Raw genomic sequence first — 27,888 nt, 5'->3', positions numbered from 1 at the left:
ATGATAGCCGGGTTAACTGTATAAGGAGTGGAACAATCACACACCATTGGCCATGTCAGTCTTCCAGTAAGGCTTTTCCAGTAATTATTTTTTTTATTATCTATGTTTGGCGTTTTAAAAGCTAGGACTTTTGTAGTTTGTGTACAAGAAACTTGCGTTTCCCAAGGCTGAGGACAGGAATGAACCAAGGAGGTCTCATGCAACTTTAGCAAAAGACAGAAGTAACAGAACAACAATTTCCTTAAGGAAATCAACGCACCAAATATTTATTTCACATGAAGCATTCTAAAATATACAGCAATATATATCCAGGTACTGCTAGTAAAATAAACCAGAGAACTAGAATAAATGCCACTTCTGTAAAACAAATACAAGCTGTAAGTGTTCAGGCTTTATTTGATAAAAATAAAAAAAGGAAAGGAAAAAAACAAGAGAAAAAAAACACATGAAAAATCTTAAAGATTTACTGCTTTTACAAAACGGTCTCAACTAGGTATCTCCATTAGTATCAAGGCAAGCAGGACAACACATGGGCTAATGAGTAGAAAGGTGCTTACAGGATACAACAGTAATGGGGGAGATGTCAGATTGAAATACAGTAATGATATACATCAGCTCAGATCTATTGTCCTCAGCGGCGATCCTAACCATTGAATGTTTTTTCTTGAGGTGCATTTACACTGCACGACTTGCAATGTTAAACGCCAGATCAACAAACATGTAGCCAAATTGACAGCAGTTTATACAGGTCAAATGCTCTTCTACTGTGCACAGAATGACCGGTAAGGCTACGTTCACATTTGCGTTGCGTCGGGCGCAGCAGCGGCGACGCATGCATCATGCGCCCCTGTATTTAGCACTTGCGTTTTGTGACGCATGCGTCACTGTGGTGCATGTGTCAGGGCGCAGAGGACGCAGCAAGTTGCAGTTTTTTCTGCGCCCAAAACCATGCAAAAGTAGACGCATGCGTCACAAAACGCTGCGTTGTGCATGCGTTTACATTTGCGTTGCGTCGCCGACGCTGCGGCGCACAACGCAAATGTGAACGTAGCCTAATAGATTATGCAAGACAATGTGCTGGCGAGAACAGTGATGTTCATGCTTAACCACCTCACCCAAGGAACAAGCGTTTACAGCTCACATACTACATTGTCAGGAAATGAGCAGTGTAAATGCACCCATAGTGTGAGAACTTGTTTCTCACGTTGGTGGCTTAGAGAATCATACAGAATGGCCACCAGGCATCAATGGAACATCTCTATAAAAGCAGTATAAACTCAGTCACAAACCTAGCGAGGGCTTTGTAAAAATAAAAAGATACATCAATTGATATTTTACATTCTGATTGCAGTTTTTCAAAAAAATAGGTTTTAGAGGGGGACGCAAAAACTTAAGTAACCAAATCTCCGGGTATCTTGCCAAACCTTAATCTGTGTTAATTAATGCAAAACAAAGCATAAAACAAAAATGACTTCAATGCAGACTTTATTCTATTTTAATCCAAGTGGTCAACAAAATATAAAGGCAGAGAGGGGGCTAAGGGTTCTAGGACATAATATAGATGTCACCAAGCTCTACACAGTACAACTTCCAAACTCTGGTGAGTGAACGCAACAATTTTAATGGTAAGCCTTGGTTATAGCTTGCACCTACATTTTGGTGGAAGGCCTGCCATGGGGTGCAGAGAAAAAGTAACATTTTACAGAGTTAAATGAAAACCGTGGTGACTGAACACTCGCAACTTGCTCGGTACCTTAGCAAGACTCTGCTTAAGGAGCACAACATGGGGGTCAAATGTAGCAAAAAAACATTTGGTCCTGGATTAGGCAACCATGTAAGGATGAAAACTTGGGTATTGGAAGAGTAGAGAAAATATGTCTGCCATAATACAAGATGTAGCCTGCAAAGTAGTATCACACCCCCAGAGTGTCTATAAACTACGCTCTATGGGTATGTGAACCATCCTCTCTAACAGGCAGATGGTGAACCAGGTTGGCAAGGACTGACATCTTGACTGCAGCATAGAATTAATGGCAGTTTCCCTATTGGGTGACAAAGAATAATTGTTCACCACAACTGGAAACAAGGGGAAGCCTTCTAGAAAACAGGCAGAAGGAGAGGTGTGCGTGACACAAAAGTCAGAAGTGTTGGAGGTGTTAAGAGTGTGGAGGGCAATTCTATAAACAGACAAAGGGATAGTGTTCTAGACAAAAGAGAGGGGGGGGGGGGGGGGGGGTTTCTTAAAACAATAGGAGATAAGTTCTGGAAACACTAGACAGAGGGGTGCTAGAAACAATAGACAGGGAGCCATTATAGAATAGACACAATGGACTTGATTTGAGTATCCAAGCAGTGTGAATGAAAGATAGGAGCTCATTAAACTACATTACAGGCCTCTGTCATCCTTTATCCATTGTATCTAGGACTCATCTATGGAAAGAGGGAAGGACTATAGTTTGAGTCATTTGCGCATATGTCATTATCTTTGAATCTAGACATGCGCATGTCACCTTTAATCGGGTTATATTTGTAGAGCTCCAGACCGATTCTTATTAAATCTGTTCGGCGCCATTTTTAACAGAAGATACGCTGTCGCTGGTTGTGCTCATAGGGGAACTTCTTTGAGTCGCACTCTCACTATTCGGCTCATCTTGTCCACCTTCTCCCACGAGACATGGAAATTTGCGATCCCCAAACAGAAGGCTGAGCCTTGCTTCAAAGAAAGACTGGAGTTCTATGATTGACTGAACGACTGCTTTATCCTACAAGGAAAAAAATAAATAATTTGCCATTGGCTCAAAGTCTGAACCTTTTGTAATAGTGAACATAAAAATGCGACATTTGTCTCACCTCTGCAAACTTGCTGACGTTTCTAAACATCATCCACACGTCGCAAACAAAGTCATCAGGGTTGGGATAGAAAGGAGAGACCTTTTGCTGCAGCTTGGCTCGGATGAGTGTTAAGTCAATCATTGGGTCCCCATCCTAAAACAAGTTTGCAATCATCAGGTAGACGATTAAGACAGCCTACAAATTATTCATTTTCATCTCTTACAAAGATGTTTAGATATGAGAAATCATGATAGGAAGTTACAGGAGCAGTGTCATAACAGGCCTGCAAAGATTAACATCACCCTAGAATCAATACAAGGGACACTTACGGCACTGGCAGATAGTCTGTGGAAGGGTCGGCAAGGCTCATGGCAAAGCAGTTCCAGCAACACACGCTCACATCTCTAGAAACAGATTGACATGTCAGCAATACAAATATAAAAAACAAGGGACAAGATAAAGAAGCACTTAAGTTACTAAAAGCAACATAGCATTAGCCAAGCTAAATTATGTTCCAAACCTTCTGATCATCTGCAGAGAGGCTGGTGGCATTAGCATCTGTGGTGGCGGCATCACCTTGGTCACACTTGGGCATGTCCTGGCATAACATGCACTTCCAGTCTCCACTTAAGGATTGAAGGGTTTAATAAAAAAAACAAAAAAAAAACAAACAAACACATTTTACTCATTCTGCAAACTCAAAACTTCAGGAGCAAAAACAACCCACTATACAGCACAAGAATCCTCAACAAGCTTTCCGACACTTCTGAAAGACATTTAGGATTATACTTAGATGAGTCGTCTCACATCAAAACCAGTTAGCTTTTGCCATCCAGAATTCTGGGAAATAAGTCATTATGGCTGCCACACCTTAAAAGTGTTTATTAAAAAAAAAAAAAAACAAAAAAAAAAAAAAAACACAAATTAAACATTTTTTTTACATTAACTAGGGCTATAATTATAATGGAGTGCCAATCATACAACAGATGAAATACACCATTGATTAAACACTAGAAGTCCCAGAGAGGGGTCATTTAACATTTCTACCTTTGGAACCCAGAGACGGGTCGAATGACCTGAAGGATTTTAGCTAACATCCTCTGATCACTGTCTTTTGTTCTGTAATTAAGGCCATTACTGTCGCACCACAGGAGGAGGTTGTTTTCCATTGAGTTTAGTCATTTAGTTTCTTAGTTCTATCAGTTTATTGTATTTGATAATATAAAGACTATACATATTGTATTAAGTTTTGTTTTATTTGAGCAAAAAAGCACTGAAACAATGAATCATTTTTTATATATTCTAACCCATTTCTGACCTCGGACGGGATAGTACGTCCGAGGTCAGAACCCCCGCTTTGATGCAAGCTCTGGCGGTGAGCCCGCATCAAAGTCGAGACATGTCAGCTGTTTTGAACAGCTGACATGTGCCTGCAATAGCGGCTGGTGAAATCGCGATTCACCCGCCGCTATTAACTAGTTAAATGCCGCTGTCAAACGCAGACAGCAGCATTTAACCGGCACTTCAGGCCGGAAATGAGCGCATTGCCGACCCCCCCGTCACATGATCGGGGGTCAGCGATGCTTCTGCATTGTAACCATAGAGGTCCTTGAGACCTCTATGGTTACTGATGCCAGTTTGCTGTGAGCGCCACCCTGTGGTCAGCGTTCATAGCAAGCCTGCAATTCAGCTACATAGGAGCGATCTGATGATCGCTGTTATGTAGCAGAGCCGATCAGGCTATGCCAGCTTCTAGCCTCCCATGGAGGCTATTGAAGCATGGCAAAAGTAAAAAAAATATATATATATAAATAAAAGTATAAATCACCCCCCTTTTGCCCCATTAAAAAAAAAAAGTACACATTTGGTATCGCTGCGTTCAGAATCGCCCGATCAATTAAAAAAAAACATTAACCTGATCGCTATACAGCGTAGCGAGAGAAAAAAAAAAATTAGAAACACCAGAATGTTTTTTTGGTCGCCGCGACATTGCATTAAAATGCAATAACGGGCGATCAAAAGAACGTATCTGCACAAAAGTGGTATCAATGAAAACGCCAGCTTGGCACGCAAAAAAAAAAAAAAAAAGCCCTCAACCGACCCCAGATCACGAAAAATGGCTCTTTTTTTCACCACTTAAGATACAAGAGATGTTTGGTGTCTATGAACTCAGTGACCTGGAGAATCATAATGGCAGCAGGTCAGTTTTAGCATTTAGTGAACCTAGCAAAAAAGCCAGCCAAAAAACAAGTGTGGGATTGCACTTTTTTTGCAACTTCACCGCACTTGGGAGTTTTTTTTCCCGTTTTCTAGTACACGACATGGTAAAACCAATGAGGTCGGTCAAAAGTACAACTCATCCCGCAAAAAATAAGCCCTCACAAGGCCATATTGACAGAAAAATAATAAAAAAGTTATGGCTCTGGGAAGGAGGGGAGCGAAAAATGAACACTGAAAAACAGAAAATCCCAATGTCATGAAGGGGTTAAATAGAGAATTAGAAATTTTAGAGCAAGGTACAGCTGTGAGTAATGACCAGAAGCATTTGTTTAAGGCCTCAAGCACACTAGCGGAAAAAAGTCTCGCGAAAATCGCACAAGAGGACTGAAATTTCAGTGTGAAAAATATACAAAAGAACTGTTATTTGTTTCCAGGCTTTTTATTTTTGTTAAAAAAAAAAAAAAAAAATACAAGGAATAAAACAATTCCACACATTTACAATAGGCTGCAGTGGGGGGCATGTCCTTCCTGTGTGACTAGCATTTCAGCACTCACTCAGCAGTCTGTCTGCACTGTCGGAACATACCTGGCACTGCCTGGGTATGTCCCTGGTACATTTGCCACACGTGTATTTGTAGCAGTCAACACATCTCTCAGTTGCACAATTGTTCGTGCATCGATGATTGACCTGACACTTCGCCCTTTTGCCAGGGATGGGTATAGAAGGTTGTTGCCGAAGGAGTTTCTCCTTGAGTGCCTTCTTTTCAGTCACATGAGAGCCACCTAACTCTTTTGCAAGCTCAACCAGGAAGTCCACCCGTCTCTCCTGCACCCCAGTGCATGCCTGATAAAGAACATGAGCATTGAGTGCTGCCATGTCAATCATGTTGTAGAACACGGCGACTGGCCATCTCCGTGTTCCTGCACGCACGCTGTACTCCCGCACCATTTGATCCATTACATCCACACCGCACTTTGTGTGGTTGTATTGTGTGACCGTGTTTGGCTTCCTTTTGTTGGTATCCTCAGTCTCAACCACGCTGTGCATGCTGCTGAGAATGTAGACGGCCTTCTTTCGTTTAGGTGCATATACTGTCAGTGTGGCACCAGTGGTTGAAAACACCTGAGTGGTGAATTCAGTGCGGTCCATCTGTCTAGCGGATTGAGGATTTTCCCGGCGACTCTTGTTAACTCTGCCGAGGATAGTGGTTTTCCGGCTAAGCAGTCGTTGTGCAAGTGACAATGATGTAAAGAAATTGTCCGTGGTTACAGTTCTGCCCTTGTCCATGAATGGTTCCATCAGCCTCATCACTACAGTTTCCGACAGTCTCTCCCCGCTGGGACGACTGGGGTCCTTGCCAAGATATGGGAGGACATTACAGATGTACTTTGATTTCAAGTCGCAAGCCACCCAAAACTTGATGCCAAACTTGTCTGGTTTTGTTGCAATGTATTGCAGAAAACAGCAGCGAGTCTTTGACGGGAAAAGCTGTTCATCAATAGTGATATGTCGACCAGGGTTGTAGGATGCGATGCAGTTGGTGACAAACGATCTCCACACATCGGAGATTGCAGCAAACTTATCGGTCTCCACTCGCTCACTGCGTGTGAACATGTTATCAAAGCGTAGGTGTTGCATGATGTCTTGGAAGCGGTTTCGGGTCATAGTTGCAATGATCCTTGGGTTTGCCAGGTTTGCTGACCAGCTGTCACGTAGTGATGGAACCTTGGTCACCCCCCGCAGGATAATGACTGAAATAAATGCCATTAGCTCCGGGAGACCCATGAACCAATCCATCTGCTCCGTGTGACGTGCATGTTGAGTAGTCCATTCTTGAATGCTACAAAGCATGTCAAAAGTGATAAAACAGAGGAAGCTCTGAAGGCGAGACTGCACACCTCGTCTGGCCTTAGCACTTGGCTCTCCATCTGTAGGGTACGGTTCTATTGGGGTGAAATGGAGACGTTTCCCTACTTGTACTTCACGCCACACTGTGCCATCTTTTGCGGTCTCTGTCGGCTCACTCGCCAACCGAGCTCTCTTTTTTGGTAGAGGAGGAGTCTCCTCATCTGCAAGATAAATAATTTCAAATTAACATTGTTTTGGTTCTAAAGGCTAGGTTCACATTTGAGAAAATTTCAGTTCCCTGCGAATCCAGCAGGGAACTTAGAAATTTTCTCAGCCTCCGCGTGTTCCCCGCATGCGGGAGAGCGGGGAACACGGTCCCTAGCAACCCGCTGTGTTTACTGGTTACCAGCTACACAGCGGGCTGTGCAATCCACCCCCCCCAAACAGAGAACTCCTCAAGATGCCTTCCCTGGGGAGGGGGGATGCGGGGGTGCAAATCGCACTCCCAGCAGCCCGCTGTGTAGCTGGTAACCAGTAAACACAACGGGTTGCTAGGGACCGCGTTCCCCCGCTCTCCCACAAGCAGGGAACATGCGGAGACTGAGAAAATTTCTAAGTTCCCTGCTGGATTTGCAGGGAACTGAAATTCTCTCAAATGTGAACCTAGCCTAAAAAAAGATAGGAAATAAAAATAGGTAATTTGAAAAATCTAACCTGAAGACAGCTCAGAGTCCGAATCCAGTTGAAGGACTATGTCTTCTCCATCTGAGTCAGAAGGGTTGGTGTTGCTCAGGATCACTTCCAATGCCTGTTGAATGGTGTGCCTTCTCTGCATTTTGTTTCTTGTGAACAAAATAGGTGAAGCAGTCACCTATTTATCCCCCACAGCACAAAAGGCTGCATGCGAATTTGCTAAGGTGTTAGCAAACTTATGCATATCCCCTTGCACAACAATGCAGCTGGGGGGTGGGCAGACACTCCGGAGCAGCTTACATTCTTTTGTTTACACTCTTACAAGACCTTTGTTGAGGTGGATCAACACAATTGCCCCCTGCAGATTCCTCAAGCAATGGCCACATTTACAAGTGAAAGGATGCTAATTGGAGCCATCAGAGTTGTCAGTTTGGACTAAGGGTACTGTCACACACTGCAACTTTCCAACGATCACGACCAGCGATACGACCTGGCCGTGATCGTTGGAAAGTCGTTATGTGGTCGCTGGAGAGCTGTCACACAGACCGCTCTCCAGCGACCAACGATGCCGAGGTCCCGGGTAACCAGGGTAAACATCGGGTTACTAAGCGCAGGGCCGCGCTTAGTAACCCGATGGTTACCAGCGTAAAAGTAAAAAAACAAAAAACAAAAAAAAACCCGTACATACTCACATTCCGGTGTCCTTCAGGTCCCTTGCCGTCTGCTTCCCGCTCTGACTGAGTGCCGCCGTAAAGTGAAAGCAGATCACAGCGGTGACATCACTGCTGTGATCTGCTCTTACTTTCCGGCCGGCAGTCAGTGCGGGAAGCAGACGGCAAGGGACCTGAAGGACACCGGAATGTATGTACGGTTTGGTTTTTTTTTTTTTACTTTTACGCTGGTAACCACGGTAAACATCGGGTTACTAAGCGCGGCCCTGCGCTTAGTAACCCGATGTTTACCCTGGTTACAAGCGAACGCATCGCTGGATCGCTGTCACACACAACGATCCAGCGATGACAGCGGGAGATCCAGCGACGAAATAAAGTTTCAAACGATCTGCTACGACGTACGATTCTCAGCGGGGTCCATGATCGCAGTAGCGTGTCAGACACTGCAATATCGTATGGCTATCGCTGGAACGTCACGGATCGTACCGTCGTAGCGATCAAAGTGCCACTGTGTGACAGTACCCTAAGGGTCATTTGACCCTCTTTCAGGACTTCGGGGGGGGGGGGAGCTCGAAATTTCTGGGACTTCTAGTGTTAACTAGGGCTATAATGGAGTGCCAATCATACAACAGATGAAATACACCATTGATTAAGGACCCTTGACATTCTCTGCATGTATTTACCTGATATTTTCAATCATCGCTGGCAGATGGCAGTCACGGTGGAAACTGTTTTTACACTGGTTGCATGTCAGGATGGCTCCTTCCTTTTGGCACACCTTACAGCGAGCGCCGGGTGCAGCTTCTGAGGCGGCTGATGCACTAGAGCCCTGGAAGTCAGCAGCATCGCCAGCTGTACCTGGTGGGAGAGCTGCAGGGGTCACTTTTTCTGCAAAACCATCAGCCGCATGCATGTAAGGTTTCTCCTCACCAGATTCAGTTGTGGGAATGCCAATGCCAGTCTCCATTGCTTCTTCCTGTTAAAAAAAAAAGTTAGTGGTAAAGATTAGATTAACCTCGGGCAAAAGTACAGATAAGAAAAAAAATCTTTTATCAGTGATAAAATTATAAATATATAAAATAAACATTTCATATCTCAACAACGGCTCTCTGCACGGATGCACTGCAAGTTGTCAAAGTTCTGGAGCATGCCTTCAGTATACCTCAGAGCCATTAACCCTACATCTGCAGGTTAGTGTCACTTTGGAATAACAATTATGCAAATTGTCTCTTCAGAGAGGAAGAGAACTAGAACTCTAAAAACTGCATATTGAGATTCTGGTTTGGCTATTATCCCAAGTCATGTGACAAGGCTCGTTAAAGGGTCGACATTGACTTGTAAGATTGCTACCTTCCAATAGGTGGCACTAGAGTTCTAGTTCTCTTACTCTCTGAAGAGACAATTTGCATAATTTGCTTATTTCCCAGAGGAGCATTGCGACTAAGTCTCCTCATCTCAGCATGCTAAGCATGTCAATCTCCGCAAGGAAAAACAATACTTGGATTTGGAATGACAGTTGTGCTTTTTTTTTTTTAACATTAAAAAAAAGTTGCACTCAACTTACTTTAACAACAGGATCACCACCATTGTTGCCTCTCTCTATGACAATCAAATTATAATCTTCATTTGTATTTCCAGGGAAAACTTTAAAGACTGGCGGCTGAGTGTCAGGATTAAGATCCACATCCAAACGTTCCAAACTCACACGGGGAACTTTCTTCAGCAGTTCGTTCACATCACCGCCCTCTGAACTGCGTCCCCTTTAAACAGAAAAAAATTGATTAGTTAAACGACAGTGGAAAGGGAGAATTCCCAAATAACCACCCCTCCATAGTTTACAAAAAAATAATAATAATCATATGTTTACCTTTTCTGTCCACCCATAACATCTAATCCAGATGATTCACCCTCTGAAGGAGAAAAATAAAGTGATCAGCAATAAAGAGTAACATCCTCCCAAGCATATGAAATCTCACATTGGTATTAGAAGATACATACCTGTTCCATCATAGTCATCCATAGACTGTAAAGGAAACAAATAGGTAAGTTTCTGCCATTGTTTATATGAAAGGCTGTTTATTAGAAACCCTAGCCAAACACTGTACCTGCATGTAGGGGCCACCCAGAGCAGCTCTCCCAGAACCTCCAGGCCTTCCTCTATTCTGCACCATTGGGTTGAAGTTGGTAAGTGGACTCAGGACCGAGTTCAATGACTGAGAAGCAGTTGATGACACCACCCCTGTCTTATCAGACACTATTTTACCTGAAAGATATCACATTAATGTTATTGATCAACACTGTTAAACATTCCATTTTTTTTTCCACTACTAATGGAAATACAAGTGGGGTGGGAGGGGTTTCGGTAAGCTTCTGGATCATTTAAATTTCATGGATAACCTCTCCTATACATTCAGATGCTGGAAATACAACTTGACCTTAAATCAACTTCTGGACACAAGAGATTTAAAAAAAATAAAAAATAAAATAAAAATGGTGTAAGTAAAATATATTAAAGTTATGGTGTCTGAACAATGGGACAGCATAAAATCGACAAATATGACCTGATAACAGAATGTTAAAGTCTGGCTTCCATAAGCCACGCGCACATTGTGTGAGGGGAGTAATGAAAATACTAAGGGGGGAAAAAAACTTACCAAAAAATTCTGCATGCTTTGTCCAGGTATCCGCATCCCACTGGAATCTCAAGTCTCCCAATGGCTCGACAGGGTCAACAACCACTTTCAGCGCACGATGCAGCTGGAAATAGATCTTGAAAAAACAGAAATCGATCAGACACATGGAGCTGGAAGAACGATACGAGTAAAGCAATAAAAGAAATGTTCCTGTACCAGCTTCTTGGAAAGCAGCAAGGCTGTATTGTTATCACTTTCCAATGCCCAGGTAGCAAAACGGAGAATGTGTTCCTGGTGTTTCTGAAGTTTAGTCATATTCCAGTGCTGTTTCTCCAATTTGTCCTGCTGTCCTTCAGTTACTTTCTGGGAAGAATAAAAAGTAAACTGGCTTAATATTCTTGGCGTAACTACATTTTTTTTTCCTACAAAAGGGTGCATGAGGTTGCTCTGTACTGTAACACTTGATAAGGCTAAAAGCCAATTGGACTGTAGTGTATGATGTTAGACAAATTTCATTCTATTAAATATATAAATTTCTAATCAGACCTGCATATCTGTCACAAGCAGTTTGCCACGCTTATTAAGCTCCTTCATAATTTGTAGGATGGCCATCTTCACATCTACTTGTAGTTTCTTCTGCACATCAATTACTTGACGAATCCTGCACATCAAAGCAACATATGAAAAGTTTTAAAGATGGGCAAAATGTTAAAGGTCGATATTATTGCAAGAGCTACAAAAGCGCATGAGACTTCGCGACACATTTCATATGCCCTGATAAACTGACAAACTTCTATTTCCATTTATAACATATATTAAAAAGGTATCTTGATTTAAAGTCCTTTTGTACATGTAGTATTTATTCAAATACGTCTGAAAAGTTGGGCAATATATAATGCTACTTACGAAGAGTGAACATCCTTGGTGGACTTTTGCAGAAGAACATGTTTTTCTCCTAGTCTCTTCACCAGAGCGGACAGGATCTTACGTTGGTTTTTGACAGCATCCTCCAAAAACTGATATCTGGAGAATAAGCAGAAAAATGATTAAAGTTGTTGAAATCAGATTCAGAAGCCCATGGGTCAAAGTAATAAAACATTTATCACGTACTGATGATCCTTGTGTCCCTCCAGTTGGCAATCACGGCAGGTCAGCGTGTCACAGGTATCACAGAAGAGCATAAGGGCCTCTTCGTTATGGATTGGGCAGTAGACTATGTGTTCATCCTCCTTCTTTGAGCCACCTAGAAAATAAAAAAATAGAATGTTATTACATTTAGCTCTTAGGAACACTTGTTTCCCAGATACCTGCTGATCAAAAATGCTGATTAGTTGGATGAAATGATTTTTTGCCTTGCTTTAAAGCAGATCGCTTTGCGTGATGTGCTGCCAGGAACAATGGCTGCCCGTGCCCATTGAACAATTCATTACATATAGTTGTGTGCGAATAAGGGCATGTTCACACGTTGCATTTGTCACATGTTTTGCGCAACGTCTCCCCCCCCTTTTTTCAGATATGTAGGTATCCAGATCCAAAGACCATAAACAAAGTCGAGTGAGAAATGCTCTGAACTATTTACCAGTTCCATTGTGGCTAAAACAGCAACATATCTGAATGATGAATGTTCACTTCTAGGAAGCAAGAGTGTAAAAAAAAAAAAAAGAAAAAAAAAAAATTTTCTTGGATAAATGACTCACCAGTGACTTTGACAGTGTGATCTTTTGTGTATTTAACACGCTGATGAGCCTCAACACAGGTCTCACAAAGCCACTCGGTGCAATCTATGCAGTAACTATTAGCGATAGCATTGTCCTCACAGCTGGTGCATCTCTGCAACACAAAATGAATTATGGAGCATTATTGGTAAAGCAATCCACCCAAACCAGACAGCTGAAAACCTGAAGAAATGTAATACCACTAAACATTCATGTACAATTAAATTCAGATGACAGACGACCATCCAAAGCTAAAACCTAGAAGTACAGAAGATTGTAGGTTACCAACATCACTTACAGGGACACAGCAGGTGAGATTAGACAGGCCTTATGGTGGTTTCTCACAGTAATGAAGTGTCTTCATTAGTATAACACCATATTGAGCAAAACACTGGGATGACAATATTGAGCTTATTTAAGCCCAGTCTTTCCTCAAGACATTCTACAACATTTTTATGAAGCAAGTATGAATATCCAATGTAGAAGATCCTATAGGAAGGGGACATACAAATCCTTCCTTCACATTTTTCCATTCCTTTTGGATACATTTTAACTGGTTCAAATGTAGTGGAAATTGCTAGAAGAGCTTCATGTTTAATGCCAGCATTAGGCTTCTTTCACACTAGCGTTGTCCCCGCCGCACAACGGGTGCAGCGGATGCATTTTTCCAGCGCATCCGCTGCCCCATTGTGAGGTGCGGGGAAGTGCGGGGAGGTGGGGGCGGATTTCCGGCCACGCATGCGCGGTCGGAAAAAGCGGACCGTCGGGAGCAAAAAACGTTACATGTAACGTTTTTTGCTCCTGACGGTCCGCAACAGCACGGCACAACCGTCGCAGGACGGTTGCGACGTGTGTCATTGCGTCGCAAATGCGTCGCTAATGTTAGTCAATGCTGAAAAAACGCATCCTGCAAGCACTTTTGCAGGATGCGTTTTTCGGCAAAACGACGCATTTGCGACGTAATGCAGTTAACGCCAGTGTGAAAGTAGCCTTAGGCTGCATTTACATAACAGAATTGCTCTATTCATGAGCGAAACTTTATACATTAGAAAATTAAAGTGGTTGTAGGGTCACTGGATATTTGTAATCCTTCCACAGGACAGTTCATCCATATCTGATCGCAGAGGTCTGACCACATTGCAGACAGGCTCTGTGCAATTCAATGTACATAGACGCTCATTCTCTAAGACTAAAGATCTTATGAACAGCTGGCCTTGCAGAGTAGCTACACAACACATACCAAACTGCAGCAGTGCAAATCTGAGGGGAAAACAATGCAGAGCCTACATGGTGAAATATTAATATAAGCAGTCACTTTCATCTTACCTGAATGGTTTCAGCTGCTTGGTCTGCAGAAGCGTCCTCTCGAAGAAAATAGTTCTCAACAATTTCCTTCTGATAGCACTGGTTCTTGCACACTGGGCAGTTGACCATAACTAGAAAAAAGGTACACGACACCAATAAAGCCAACAAGTTGATCAAACGCACAGTTCTCAAATTTTGAAAAGGGAACTTCAATAGTTCACTTTTTTTCCCCTCAAAATGTGGAGGTTGGGCACACTTGATACATACACCATGCATTAGGACTTTGGGGGATTATTGGAGGTTGCTCTCTGCTTAAAGCATAAAAAAAAAAAAATAGCTTTAGCACATTACCATCATGTATTTAAAAACTATATTTGACTCCCTGGAATCTGCAACTTCAGGCTAGGGAGAAGCAGAATGTAGATTTCTCTCATTGGATAAAGGTGACATCCCTAACTCCATGAGCAATACAACCTCAATTAAAAAAAAAAAAAAAAAAAATATTTAAGAAAAATCCAACCAGGCCAAAAGTTGCCATTCTATAAAAAGCAAGATACTTTCTGTAGTAAACTGAAACACTGGTATGGTTGTATAGGTTCTTACATTGACAAAAAGGATACCCATTTTACAGTAATCTGATGTGCCAGCACTGAGGAAGCAAGATTTAAAGCGACATGCAAGAGCGCCTGGAAGTGAAGTGGGTTGATGCAATTGTGAGTATATAGACACCAGAGTACATTCAGCCTAACCTGCATGTGGATTCAAGGCACGATCTCAGGGATGAATGTTGCAAAGAGGATACCATTCTTTAGTTTAGCATTAGGACCTATACAAGCATACCAAAGTAAAATGGAGAAAATGGTCCTGAGCTTCCATTTTAGGCTAGTTTCACATCAGTTTTTTGTTTTCAGGCTAAGTCCGGCCAATTGTAAAAAAACGGATCCGGCGCAAATTGTGAAAAACAGACACCCCAGAACGGAAAAACTGCATGATTTGTATGGGAAATGCTTTGAAAACCAGATCCGGGCGCCGGATTCATTGCTTAACAGCTCCGTTTCATGTGTTTTTGGCCGATTCCGTCCCCCAGACAAAAAAATGTTGCAGTGGACGTTTTCTCCATCCACCAGAAATGAATATTTGGATGGAACCGGAAAAAATTTGGATGAAACGTCTGGCCATCAGGCACAATCTGGCGCTAATACAACTCTATGGGAAAAAACAGATCCGGCGTAAAAAAATAAAAAACGAATCCGTTTTTTCCAAAAATTGCCGGATTGTGCCTGAAACAAAGCCTGATGTGTGAAAGTAGCCCAACAGTATGGGAAAGTCAAAATCTTTCTACAATCCAAGACCCTTGATATGGTGAGATTTTAGAGTATGGTATAGTAAAATGGGATTTCTGAAACTTATGTTGCATTGCAGACTAGATTTAGGGATTTTTTGAAGTACAGAGATGTGGCTCAGTTAGGCGACAAGTTCATGCAGGCCAATTCTAGGATGCCAACCACATGTCGGCGGCCTCAGAATATCCAGCGCTGCATTCGGCTCCCATGATTCAGCCGAGGTCCGTACCCCTGCGCAGTTCATCATTGCCACCATTGTACAGATGTATTACAGTTTACTATCTATTTACATTGCATGAAGACTGGTTTATAAGGTTAGTTGAGTACCTCTACGGACACCCTAGCCTGGAGAGCACGAGACTGAAGACAGTAATATATATTTGTAAATGAAGGACAGAATGATCAAATTCTATTCTTTGTGTAACAGTGTCACAATTTACAATTCTTCCAATAATGGCAGTTTCTAACATTTCTGATGTCTAAATCCAAGGTACAAGGGGGGAGACCAAAATAAAAACACATCTTGATCACAGATAGACCATGAGGTTTGAAGACAGGCAAGATTATCCTCGGTGAACACTGCATCTGTGCAACTAGACTACAGTATACGTCAAGAGCTGTTCCCAACATATACCAGAACGTCACCATAAGTGATCCTTCTCTAGAGACCAAAAGTCTCTTCAGCATGTCACTACAGAGAGGGGTGCCATTACAAAAACTTATACCATGGTGTAATGTAAGGCATGTCCCTGAAGTGCAAGAACGCATCAGCTTCCGTATTATACAACTAGTACATCAACAATGAGTGACAAATCTTATACTATGAGAAACTGATACAGAAAGCAAATTGGAAAGTTGTACAACTTTTTATGCAATGAACAACTCCATTAAGAATCTGTCAGTAGGGTCTACACTTTTAAGTCAACATCTGCACAGGTCATAGGAAGTTGAATAAAATGATACCTTGATATCTGCAATCTGATATTCTATTCCAGAGTAATCCATGTTTTTAATATGTAAATGAGCCGTTTCTCTATAAAAATCTGCCTCTAGAGATTATTGTAAATGAAAGGGGGAGTTACAAGTGTGAGCCATGCAACTTAGAATGGGAGAACTGAACGTTGTCTGCTCACAAACATTAGCAGCTGAAGCTCACAGCTCTGCTGTATTGCAACAATACTGCGCCCTGTGCCTGTGTGATGGAAGCTGGAGAAGAACCTGCAGATGTGTCAGCAATAATCACATACAGCTCTGCAATCATATCAGGAGAGCGGCCACTACACAGGCAACATCCCTTTTCTTTAAAAATAATCTTTGTAAATCTTTAAAATAATTCATTATAATCTTCATTGTATGATTTAATAGCATGATACCCAGGTGATTAATATGAAAAAAATAATATAAATAGAATATATATATATATATATATATATATATATATATATATATATATATATATATATATATATATATATATTTTAAGGAGTCAAACAAAGTTTGGGTTATTTTCCTAGATTGGCCACACTTATTTTTCTGCAGATTGAGCTGTATGAATGTTTGCTCTTGGCGCAGTAAGCAGTTTTGATATTAATGTTAGAGATGTTTTGTTAGCCTTCAGCTGTTTTCTTAAGATTAACATTTATGGTATATACTTTTGATATACTGTACATGTCAGACTAATACCCCTTTAAAAGGGGTTGTCCACTACTAGGACAACCCCCTTCTTAAACTAAATGTTCAGCCCTGATAAAATAAAGCCTACACTCACCTCCCGTGCCATTCCTGCAGCGTCAGCACTTGTGCTCCCCAGGGCTGTGATGCAGTGCTGCGACACATGACGCCCAGTCCGCGCTGGAGTCACTGTCTGCGCCGTCGGACAAACTGAACACGAAGAGGAAGCCAGAGAGCAGTTGCAACCAACCTGGACTTGGGTCTAACTTGCGAGTGTCGTATCAATACCCGACACTCAGGACCAGAGCGTGCAGCTGCATAGAAAGTCTGGTCTGCAGCTGATCCCTGGCTTCCTCTTCATGTTCAGTTTGTATGAAGGTGGAGACAGTGACACTAGCGCTGATTGGGTGCCAGCCATCACATGTCATTACATCACAGCCTCAAGTACGGACACTGCTGGAACAGACCTGGCAAAGGAGGAGAGTACAAGCATTATTTTATTGGCACTGATAATTTAGTATAAGGGGTTGTTCTAGTAGTGGAAATCCCCTTTCATTTTAATCTGTGGGATTGGTTCAGTATGACAATTGTGGTCCTTTGAAGAAAAAAAGGAATTATAAAAAAAAAAAAAAAAAAAAAAAAAAAGAGACAGGAATATGTGTGGGACACATCACAGCAGCTCATCTACTCCCACCGATTCAGAAAGATCTGAAAATGGAGGCAGAGGGGAAAACTGGTGCAAATACAGGACAAATCATAATAGCCAGAAATGGTGCAAGTTCTCATGTACACAGCAGCAGATACTGAAAAACTGCCCATGAGACACACATTTTCTGGTATTACTAGGAATATAAATGGCTGTTCTCAAAGCTTTAATCTCAAATGGACTAAATAGTGACCATAATTTTAATTTCACAGATTAGCACACTTGGAAAGAAGCACCTTTGTCGAGCATCTTGGGAGAAATGTGTTGCTTTACCCTCCTGGGCTGACCTTTCACTCAACTGATGGGTAAAATGTATAGTCCTTAAAGGGAACCTGTCACCCCCCACAGGCAGTTTTAAAGGGCAACTGTCACCCCCCTCCAGCCGTTATAAACTAAAAGAGCCACCTTGTGCAGCAGTAATGCTACATTCTAACAAGGTGGCTTTTAGTTTTAGGTTCAAGCATACCCCAAATAAAACGTTTTTATACTTAGCCACAATTCCTGTCTCTAGCCAGGGAGGCGGGTCCTCACTCCCCAGCTTGGCCAGCTCCTCTGCCGTCACTCACATCTTCCTGCGCTTTCGGCGCCGCCCCCTCAGCGCTGTTATCGTTTCAAATCCGGCGCCTGCGCTGTGTACTGGTGTCCTGCGCAGGCGCAGTAAGCTCTGGCCGTCTGATGTAATGGCTGATACCAGAGAACAAAAGACATCCACAGAACACCAGGATGGATCTGCTGCACAGCAAATAACTGTAGGACCTGCGATGACATCACTGCCATGTGATTAGGGCAATCACATGGCAGTGACATCATCGCAGGTCCTACAGCTATTTGCTGTGCAGCAGATCAATCCTGGTGTTCTGTGGATGTCTTTTGTTCTCTGGTATCAGCCATTACATCAGACGGCCAGAGCTTACTGCGCCTGCGCAGGACACCAGTACACAGCGCAGGCGCCGGATTTGAAACGATAACAGCGCTGAGGGGGCGGCGCCGAAAGCGCAGGAAGATGTGAGTGACGGCAGAGGAGCTGGCCAAGCTGGGGAGTGAGGACCCGCCTACCTGGCTAGAGACAGGAATTGTGGCTAAGTATAAAAACGTTTTATTTGGGGTATGCTTGAACCTAAAACTAAAAGCCACCTTGTTAGAATGTAGCATTACTGCTGCACAAGGTGGCTCTTTTAGTTTATAACGGCTGGAGGGGGGTGACAGTGGCCCTTTAAAGGGAATCTGTCACCCCCAAAATCGCGGGTGAGGTAAACCCACCGGCATCAGGGTCATTCCATATCAAGTGATCCAAATATTAATTTTTTTTTACCTGATGGCTTTAGATTTTTTTTATTTTTATGAAGTACAACTTTAGTTAATTACAAATTAAAAGTTTAGAATTTTTTTCCTTCATCAGTTAATTTTTTACAGATTTTTAAAGTTTAAAAAAAGCGCAGATTTTGGCCTGGTATGGCTTTACATTTTTTATCATATCTCGGGCTAGAATTAAGATAGAGGTTGGGAGAGGCATCATTTTTCTCAGAACGGTACCGGCTTTCATTTGATATGTCACAAGACTATGTTTCTTTATATTTTGTTTTGGTGAAATCAAATTAAACATTTTGATGCGCAATTCTGAAAAAAACGTATGTTTTAAAATTGTGAAAACATGCATGTGTGTTACTTGTGTCCTTGTTTATATTTGTACAGGGATTTAACTTGGGACCTATCAAATTTGTATTGTATTTGTCTACCCCTGCTCAATCTCAGGTTGGGCCCTAACAAAGCTTTCTCCTCTGTCCTCTCCTGCTTCTAAGCTCTAACATAATAAAATAATACAGGAATATCTAACAATCATGGATTTGGTAAATATGGAAACCACACTTCTACACCACAGGCTGAACAGACCTGAAATCAAGATTTTTGAACTGACACTAATAGTTTTATTTTTTAAAATATGATCCCAGCTTGTATTTTGGTGCAGAAGTGGCTAGGAGCATAACAGGCACATGTGCAGTTTTTGAAATTTTTAAATTAAACGTTTTTTTCGGAACTGCGTTTTAAAGTTTTGCGCTTGCCTTCGCATAGGTAAAATATTATTAAAGATACTCTTGTGACATATCTGGTGAAAGCCTGTACTGTTCTGAGTAGAATGGTGTTTATTTTGTCTCTCTCTTTTCTAGCCTGAGCTATGGGGAGAAATGTACAGGCAGGCAACACCAAAATTCGCACATTCCAAACTTTGAAAATCAATAAAAAAAAAAAATACCTAGAATTTTTTTTTCTTAACATTTTGCATTCTCTGACACTTACCAAATAAAAACTCAAAAGAATTAAAAATATAGTGGTAAAAATCATTGGTTCACTTGATATGGAATGACCCAGCATTCTGTAATGCTGTGTAGATAAGCCCCCGATGTATCCTAAAAGATGAGAAAAAGACGTTCGATTATACTCACCCAGGGGCGGTCCCGCTGCTGGTCCAGGTCCTCCTATCTTCATCAGATGACATCCTCTTCTGGTCTTCACGCTGCGGCGTACTTTGTCTGCCCTGTTGAGGGCAGAGCAAAGTACTGCAGTGCGCAGGCGTGGGGCTCTCTGACCTTTCCCATAGCCTGCGCACTGCAGTACTTTGCGCTGCCCTCAACAGGGCAGACAAGATACGCCTGCGCAGGAGCCGCAGCGTGAAGACCAGAAGAGGACATCATCTGATGAAGATGTGAGGTGCCAGACCTGGACCAGCAGCGGGAACGCCCCTGGGTGAGTATAATCTAACGTCTTTTTCTCATCTTTTAGGATACATTGGGGGCTTATCTACAGCATTACAGAATGCTATAGATAAGCCCCTGATGCCGGTGGTCTTACCTCACCTGCGATTTTGGGGGTGACAGGTTCCCTTTAACTAAAAGAGCCACCTTGTGCAGCACTAATGCTGCAATTGTCATGGTGGCTCATTTAGTTTGGGTCCCTGCCAAAGCTCAACTATTCGTTTTTATAATTTGCCCCTCATGCCTGAAATTTGTCCGGGGGCATGTCTTTTTTCCCCCGGACACAAACGCCTCCCAGCCATCACTCAGGCCCTCTGTGCACCACCTCCACTTCCTTTATTAACGTCCCCGGCGCTGTAATTTTTTTTTTCTTTTTTCGGGTATGTGCAGTTTGGGAAAGACATGCCCCCTCCTCACCCGCCGACCGTGACTCGAGTATAAGCCGAGAGGGGCACTTTCAGCCCAAAAATTTGGGCTGAAAATCTCGGCTTATACTCGAGTATATACGGTAGTTCAGCTCTGGCAGGGACCCGAACTAAAAGAGCCACCTTGACCGAATGCAGCTTTAGGGCTGCACAAGGTGGCTCTTAGTTCAGGACGCCTGGGGGTGTGTGTGTGTGTGTGTGTGTGTGTGTGTGTGTGTGTGTGTGTGTGTGTGTGTGTGTGTGTGTGTGTGTGTGTGTGTGTGTGTGTGTGTGTGGGGGGGGGGGGGGGGGTGACAGGCTTTCTTTAAAGACAGATTTACTTGCTTATATTACAGTTGGGGTTTTTAAAATTCTATGCAGTAAGAAACAAGTAGACAGACATGATTTTTATTTAACATCTTTGCCCCATTTCTCTCTGCAGTCTGTTTGGGACTAGAATGTGCATGCTATGCACGTACGATTTTAACCCTTTATGGAGAGTTCATAAAGGATCCAGCACATTATTAGAGCTGTCGACATAGAAACACTGCTCGAAACAGTAGGCAAAGTTAATATTGCAGCATGAAGGACAAACGTACTATTATAGTTTATTTTATATGTCAATGCTCTTAAGGAAGCCCAACATCGCCACAACACTGAAAACAGGCACACATGGGGCCAACCTGATGAATCTCCACCTGCATATTAAAAAGGGTGGCTTAAATCCATAAAAATGAGGTGACCCAAAGGAGACCTCCCCCCATTCCAAGGTGGATTTACATCACTTGTGTACTGTGATTACCAGGCTGTTCATCACCCATCGAACATGCAAAACATTCTTTTTACACAGTACAATGTGCTGCAGAGAACAATGGAAGTCTACCTGCACAGAACAAGCACATTGCAGATATTCACTGAATGATCATCAGTGCACATCCGGAGTACAGTCTGTGTAAAAAGGATAAACAGCCGATCTGCAAATATTTACCAGTGGTCATTTAACTCCACAAAATTGTCTTATGGGTCACTAAGGCTACTTTCACACTAGCGTCGTGCACTGCACGTCGCTATGTGTCGTTTTGTAGAAAAAAAAAACACATCCTGCAAAAGTGCTTGCAGGATGCGGTTTTCTCCATAGACTTGCATTAGCGACGCATTGCCACACGTCGCAACCGTCGTGCGACTGTTGCGTCGGCCCGTCGCCACCAAAAAACGTTGCATGTAACTTTTTTTTGGTGCGTTGAGACAGTCTTTTCCGACCGCGCATGCGCGGCCGGAACTCCGCCCCCGCATGCGCGGCCGGAACTCCGCCCCCGCCTCCCAGCACATCACGATGGGGCAACGGATGCGTTGAAAAACAGCATCCGCTGCCCCCGTTGTGCGGCGCTTTCATTGCTTGCGTCGGTAAGTCGCAACGACGCAATTCGTCGTGCGTTGTACAATGCTAGTGTGAAAGCAGCCAAGCCACAATTACTACTAAGGTTGGCCAAGTCTAAAGTCAGCAGCCTCCAAAGCGCATCTTTGAAATTGGATAAAATGAGCTGATTTCTTGTTTTAGCAAATTATAGTTAGAATGATTACTCTAGAACAGTGATGGCGAACCTATGGCACGCGTACCACAGGGGGCACACGCAGAGCCCTCTTTGGGCACCCGCCAGGCTTGCCACAGCACAATCCATTGCCTTCCGATGTTCAAATGTATTTGCATCTTTTAATCGCTAATACATTTAAACCAGGGGTGGGGAACCTCCGTCCCACGGGCAGCGTGCGGCCATGTCCCCAGAGTCCGCAATGCTTGGGCGGCAGCTGTATCCTGCCAGCCCTTTAACCCCCAAGTGCACAGTACGCAGCGTTTATTACAGAATGCTGCCTGCACATGACTGATGATGCCATTGGGGTGGGCGGGGTTAGCGCCCAATGCGCCCCCATCCTGCTGTCCCGGAAGAGGAGCTGCTGCCAGAGAGTCCAGAGCAATCTCTGTGCAGGTAGCTCTGTATCTGTCTCCTTGTGATTTTTGTGCCGCCCCCCCCAGTGATCTGTTTCCCTGTGATATCTCTGCCTCCAGCTATATACACCCCTGTGATCTGAAGCTCACAGCTTTATGCCCCCTGCTATGTACCCCCCCTGTGATATTTGTGCTCCCATGTGATGTGCCCCCCGTGACCTTCGTGCCCCCCACCCCGTGATCTATGTGCCTCCCCAGCAATGTGTGTATTTTGCAGAGGGGCAGTTAGTGCATGCGTGTATATTTTCTTGCAGAAGGGGGTGTGTGTGTGTGTGTGTGTGTGTGTGTGTGTGTGTGTGTGTGTGTGTGTGTGTGTGTGTGTGTGTGTGTGTGTGTGTGTGTGTGTGTGTGTGTGTGTGTGTGTGTGTGTGTAAGGCTAGGTTCACATTGCGTTAGGGCAATCAGTTTAGCGCATACGCTAGCGGATTGCGCTAACGCAATGTCCCAAAAGGGATCGCGTTTGGCAATCCCGCTAGCGCAGATGCCCGAGGAACGGACCACGGACGCTGCAAGCAGCGTTCGAGGTCCGTGCGAAAATAACGGGACATCGCTAGCGCATGCCAAAAATGGCATGCGTCAGCGACCCGTTAGCACACTGCGGTCAATGGGTGCGCTAACGGACCCGTTACATAGCGTTAATTGCAACAATTGCGCCATATAACAGAGTCCGCTAGCGGACACCCATTAACGCAATGTGAACCTAGCCTTAGGGACAGTATTTTGCAAGTCTTCTGTGATGTTAAATTGCGGTATTGGCACTCTGATAAATAAGTGGGTTTTGGGTTGCTGTTTTGGCACAGTCTCTAAAAAGGTTCGCCATCACTGCTGTAGAATATTGAAGATGTATTACTGCCATAGAAAGTGGGGGAAAAAAAAAAGTGCTAAAAAATTGGTATGAAAAATACAGTAGAAAAGGTACTTAACGCATAGATTTGCCAATACACCTTCAGGCTGTGTGCACACGTTGCTGATTTTTCGCAGTTTTTCCCGATAACGCTATAAAACCGCATAAAAACAGCATACAATATGCATCCCATCATTTAGAATGAATTTGGCATGTTTTGTGCACATGATGCGTTTTTTTTCTGCGAAAAAAAACACATCGTGGTAAAAAACACAGCATGTTCATTAATTTTGCGGGTTTTTTTTCCGGATTTCCCACTATAAAATGCATTGGGAAATGTCCGGAAAAAAACACGGCAAAGACGCGCAAAAAACGCATGCAGATTTCTTGCAGAAAATTTTCAGGTTTTTCTCAGGAATTTTCTGCAAGAATTCCTGAACGTGTGCACATAGCCTCAATGCTCTAAACATTCTTGGTAAATAATGGTGCAACCTATGCTTTTTTTTGTTGGCACCTGTTCACACTAGCTTGATATGCAGGCCTTTTTCTATATTTGTATTAGCAGATTATAGTACACCAGTCATTCTTTTGCAGAAATTAAAAAAAAAAAAAAAGAAGGCCTGCAACTCATGTGCCATAGTTTTATCAAATGTCCATAGACAGTATTGTGCATATCTCACAGCAATCATGTCAAACCAAATTCCCCATATAAGAATTATTAGGGAAAAACGAGGCTTAAGCAGACTGCAACTACATAAAAAAAATATTTTTAATGAAAAATAATTAAAAAAATATTTTTAACAAGAAAACCTCTTCATAAAATGACTGGGAACAACATCAAGGCAAGAGAAAGGCAAATATGGCAATAAAATGTACAATGGCTACCGGTACCAATATGCACAAATGATGCAATAATATTCTATGTCTCCTAATGAAAAATTAAAGATGTAGTAAATCATAGGGGAGAACTATCATGGAAACCATGTTCCTATAATATCAATGGCTATGAATACCTATTAATCTCCTCCTAATGAAACATAGGGCTGAAATAAAGTGCATAGTGCTATAAAAAATGGACCATGCCTAGAACTAATGCCAAAGAAGGTGAACTTACTGAGTGTAAACTCCCAAGTGGAGAGTGTTCCACAGCGACCCCGACCTCGCCGTTTCGCCTGACTGGCTTCCTCAAATAAGGGGCGTACTGAAGTCAGTACGCCCCTTATTTGAGGAAGCCAGTCAGGCGAAACGGCGAAGTCGGGGTCGCTGTGGAACACTCTCCACTTGGGAGTTTACACTCATGTAAGTTCACCTTCTTTGGCATTAGTTCTAGGCATGGTCCATTTTTTATAGCACTATGCACTTTATTTCAGCCCTATGTTTCATTAGGAGGAGATTAATAGGTATTCATAGCCATTGATATTATAGGAACATGGTTTCCATGATAGGTGAAAACTATGATTTACTACATCTTTAATTTTTCATTAGGAGACATAGAATATTATTGCATCATTTGTGCATATTGGTACTGGTAGCCATTGTACATTTTACTGCCATATTTGCATTTCTCTTGCCTTGATGTTGTTCCCAGTCATTTTATGAAGAGGTTTTCTTGCTAAAAATAGTCTTTAATTATTTTTCATTAAAAATATATTTATGTAATTGTTGAAGTTTGCTTAAGCCTCGTTTTTCCCTAATAATTCTTATATGGGGAATTTGGGTTTGAAATGCCATGATAGATTTTTTTCTCCTTTGGACAATGAGAGACCACTTCCAATAGTGCAGTAAAGACTTCTAAACACACTGCTCCAAACATGTGTGCAGTTGGTGCAGGACAAATAAATGAATGCATATTAGATTCTGTTTAGTGTGTGTGGTTACCTTACAACAGTTAACAGGGTCTTACACCTATGAATTTAGAGTGAAGATGGGGGCAGGGAGTTATCTGCACTTCCTGTCACACATCTGGCTGATAAGAAGGAACAATAGAATGGATTTAACTGCAGAGAGAATGGAGGGAAGATTACCAAGTGTAGTGGTCTCCAACCTGTGGCCTCCAGGACATGCTCTAAAGTCCTAATCTTATACATTAACACCCCAGTAAGCTCATCTGCATGCAGACTTCAGTTTGGAACATGCTGGTATTTGTGGTTCAAAAAAAAAAATGCACCATTGGCAGCTTTGTGTGCTGGTTCCTGTGGTTTATAGAGATAGTACTAGAAGTTGGTGCATTATGAATGCATGGTTCTTCTACACTTTATCAGGGGCTTAAATTGATTAATAAAACAATTGCAATTCAATAATTAGTGTAGGGTAAACATACTATTATTAAATTGTCAGAGGCAAACAGACCCTAATTAGAGACTATACAATTTAACTTCTAATCAAACTATTAAGAGGAAAATATTTAAAATGTGTTTAATCAGTATGTATCCAATGACAATACTGCTTATTATGTTATTTTTATTAATTTTGTATTCCGTGTCCCATCCGTGTATTTTATAGGGGAAGGATATATTGGTGCGGCCGCTACCTATATTCTCAACCTTGAAATTACTCGAAAACCACACTGACTAACTGGTAAAATACGCTCCCAGGCCTCCCCAACATGATTCACCAGCTAGACTGGCTTCATCACGGGCTGAGGCTGTAAGGTTGATAGGCAGTACCCAACAGCCACTACTCACATTCATCCACAAAATGGTGACCGACGGTGATGCCCAGTGTCCAACCCCCAGATAGTGATATCCCATCTCAAGGATAGGACATCGATATAAAAGTCCTCGACAACCCCTTTAACTTTAGAGGGGGCTCCATAGAGACACTTGGTTGGGAAACAAATACAACAATCTGAGCAGAGGCAGAATATTTTCCCCTATAGGGCACGTTTACTGGGAGAACCCCGCTTGCTGATGTTTAGCGGGCTACCCACTTAACCCTTTAAATAAGAGTCATTGCATTCTGGGATATGTTCACATGGGTCAGACTCGACCGCAATTGTGAAGCTTATTTCATAACCTAAGGCTTATCCCCCTTCTCATGAATAGGGTTTTGGTAATTACTTAGATTCAATAAAAATGTATGTAAAAGAAACTAAAAAAAAAAAAAAAAAAATCTTCGACAGAACTAGCCAGCATGCGACTTATGGGCTGCAGGAGCAGAAACAAAGCAAGAACTCTGAAGGTCAGCATCAACACGCAACCTAAAGGTATGTAATGGAGTAGAACAAGGGTTAATGCAGTCATTCCATGCTGAGACCTGTAGTTCTACCAGTTATTAGGTGAACAATGGGGACGCATGCACAGCAGGATGCACCACGTGCTGGGAGCTACAGTAAAAAGTTTTGCAAAGTTTAGGATCTCAACAGGTCAGTGCATGCTGGTACTTGTAGTTCAACACGAGGCCAGTGTTTTGGTAATGTAATGCAGGGCTCAGTGCATGCTGGGAGCAGGGATACTAAAAAGTTTTAGAAAGTTTAGGATGCCTGCTGCTGGCACTTGTAGTTCCGCATCAGGACAATCAGAAATCGCGCTATTAGAGGCCCTGCGATTGCTATCATACAGGCTGGGCCCTGTAGTGCTGCGATTCGGCGATCAGGGCATTATGGCACTTGTAGTCCCACGTGCCAGGCGGGGGCGCTGCGGGGGGTGCGGCTGGGCCGGGAGCAGTGGCGCGGAGCTGGGCCCCTCGGCGCCATCGCGGCCTGCAGGGCGGGCGGCCCTTTGTTCTGCAGCCCCGGCCTCATGGGCCTGGCGCGGTGTCGGGAGGGGGCCGCGCCGCGGGAGGCCGCACAGGCCGGGCCGAGGACACTGGCGGGACGCGTGGCCAATGGCGGGAAAAGCTCTTACCGGCTCCGGGGTCCAGGCTGGCCTCGGCGGGCTCGGCGCTCAGGCAGATCTTGCACATGGTGTGCAGGCACGGCAGCAGCTGAGGCTCCCGCTCCGCCCGCAGCCTGCCCTTACACACGCCGCAGTTCTCCAGCAGCTCCGGCCCGTCGGTCACAGGCTCCCCGCTGCCATTATCGCCGTTGTTATTGGTGGCGACGGTGGCGGTGGCCGTGCTCCTCTTTTCGCGCGTCACGGTGGCCGACATGTTCTCCAGGCAGAAGGCAGCGGCTTCTCGGTGTGTCGATGACGATGATTCGCCCTGTGCTTCCTCTACAAGCGCTGTGGCTTATGGCGGATGAATACACACGCGGTGCTCGAAGCGCGGTACAGAAACCCCCGCTCTCCAGCAGCGGCGGAACAATC

At 43.3% G+C, this 27,888-nt stretch overlaps 1 protein-coding gene and 1 non-coding gene across 5 annotated transcripts; both read right to left on the bottom strand.

Moving 5' to 3' along the window:
- Positions 1 to 371: 371 nt before the first annotated feature.
- On the bottom strand, positions 372 to 27,888 carry TRIM28 (tripartite motif containing 28). Of its 4 annotated transcripts, none has more exons than XM_077250448.1 (18): positions 27,487 to 27,888; positions 13,940 to 14,049; positions 12,596 to 12,728; positions 12,009 to 12,141; positions 11,805 to 11,921; positions 11,445 to 11,559; positions 11,115 to 11,261; positions 10,920 to 11,034; positions 10,371 to 10,528; positions 10,264 to 10,288; positions 10,133 to 10,175; positions 9,830 to 10,025; positions 9,196 to 9,241; positions 8,949 to 9,123; positions 3,353 to 3,458; positions 3,162 to 3,236; positions 2,851 to 2,985; positions 372 to 2,762 (listed from the first exon to the last, which is right to left on the bottom strand). In XM_077250448.1, exons 1-18 carry the CDS (start codon positions 27,728 to 27,730, stop codon positions 2,553 to 2,555), a joined length of 2,283 nt encoding a protein of 760 aa, XP_077106563.1. In that variant the 5' UTR covers positions 27,731 to 27,888; the 3' UTR covers positions 372 to 2,552. The 4 variants fall into 4 exon arrangements, with proteins under 4 accessions (XP_077106563.1, XP_077106562.1, XP_077106561.1 ...); XM_077250447.1 differs by having other exon boundaries at positions 8,949 to 9,135; positions 27,487 to 27,874; XM_077250446.1 differs by having other exon boundaries at positions 8,949 to 9,241; positions 27,487 to 27,874.
- LOC143770884 (small nucleolar RNA SNORD94) lies at positions 15,374 to 15,514 on the bottom strand. Its single transcript, XR_013214791.1, has one exon. It is a non-coding gene; the product is annotated as a small nucleolar RNA SNORD94 (small nucleolar RNA).

The sequence above is a fragment of the Ranitomeya variabilis genome, chromosome 4 (assembly GCF_051348905.1).
Source record: "Ranitomeya variabilis isolate aRanVar5 chromosome 4, aRanVar5.hap1, whole genome shotgun sequence".
Taxonomy (NCBI): Eukaryota; Metazoa; Chordata; class Amphibia; order Anura; family Dendrobatidae; genus Ranitomeya; species Ranitomeya variabilis.
The sequence above is the reverse complement of the archived record's forward strand: the minus strand, read 5'-3'. Positions and strand labels throughout refer to the sequence as shown.

What these genes read in the sequence shown, in the direction of transcription:
- TRIM28 (XM_077250446.1), bottom strand. Translation starts at nt 27,730, where the DNA reads ATGTCGGCCACCGTGACGCGCGAAAAGAGGAGCACGGCCACCGCCACC. An exon ending in TGGGTGGCCCCTACATGCAG is followed by an intron (nt 10,289 to 10,370) that starts GTACAGTGTTTG and finishes TTTCCTTTACAG; the next exon opens with TCTATGGATGACTATGATGG. An exon ending in TCTCTGCAGATGATCAGAAG is followed by an intron (nt 3,237 to 3,352) that starts GTTTGGAACATA and finishes ATCTGTTTCTAG; the next exon opens with AGATGTGAGCGTGTGTTGCT.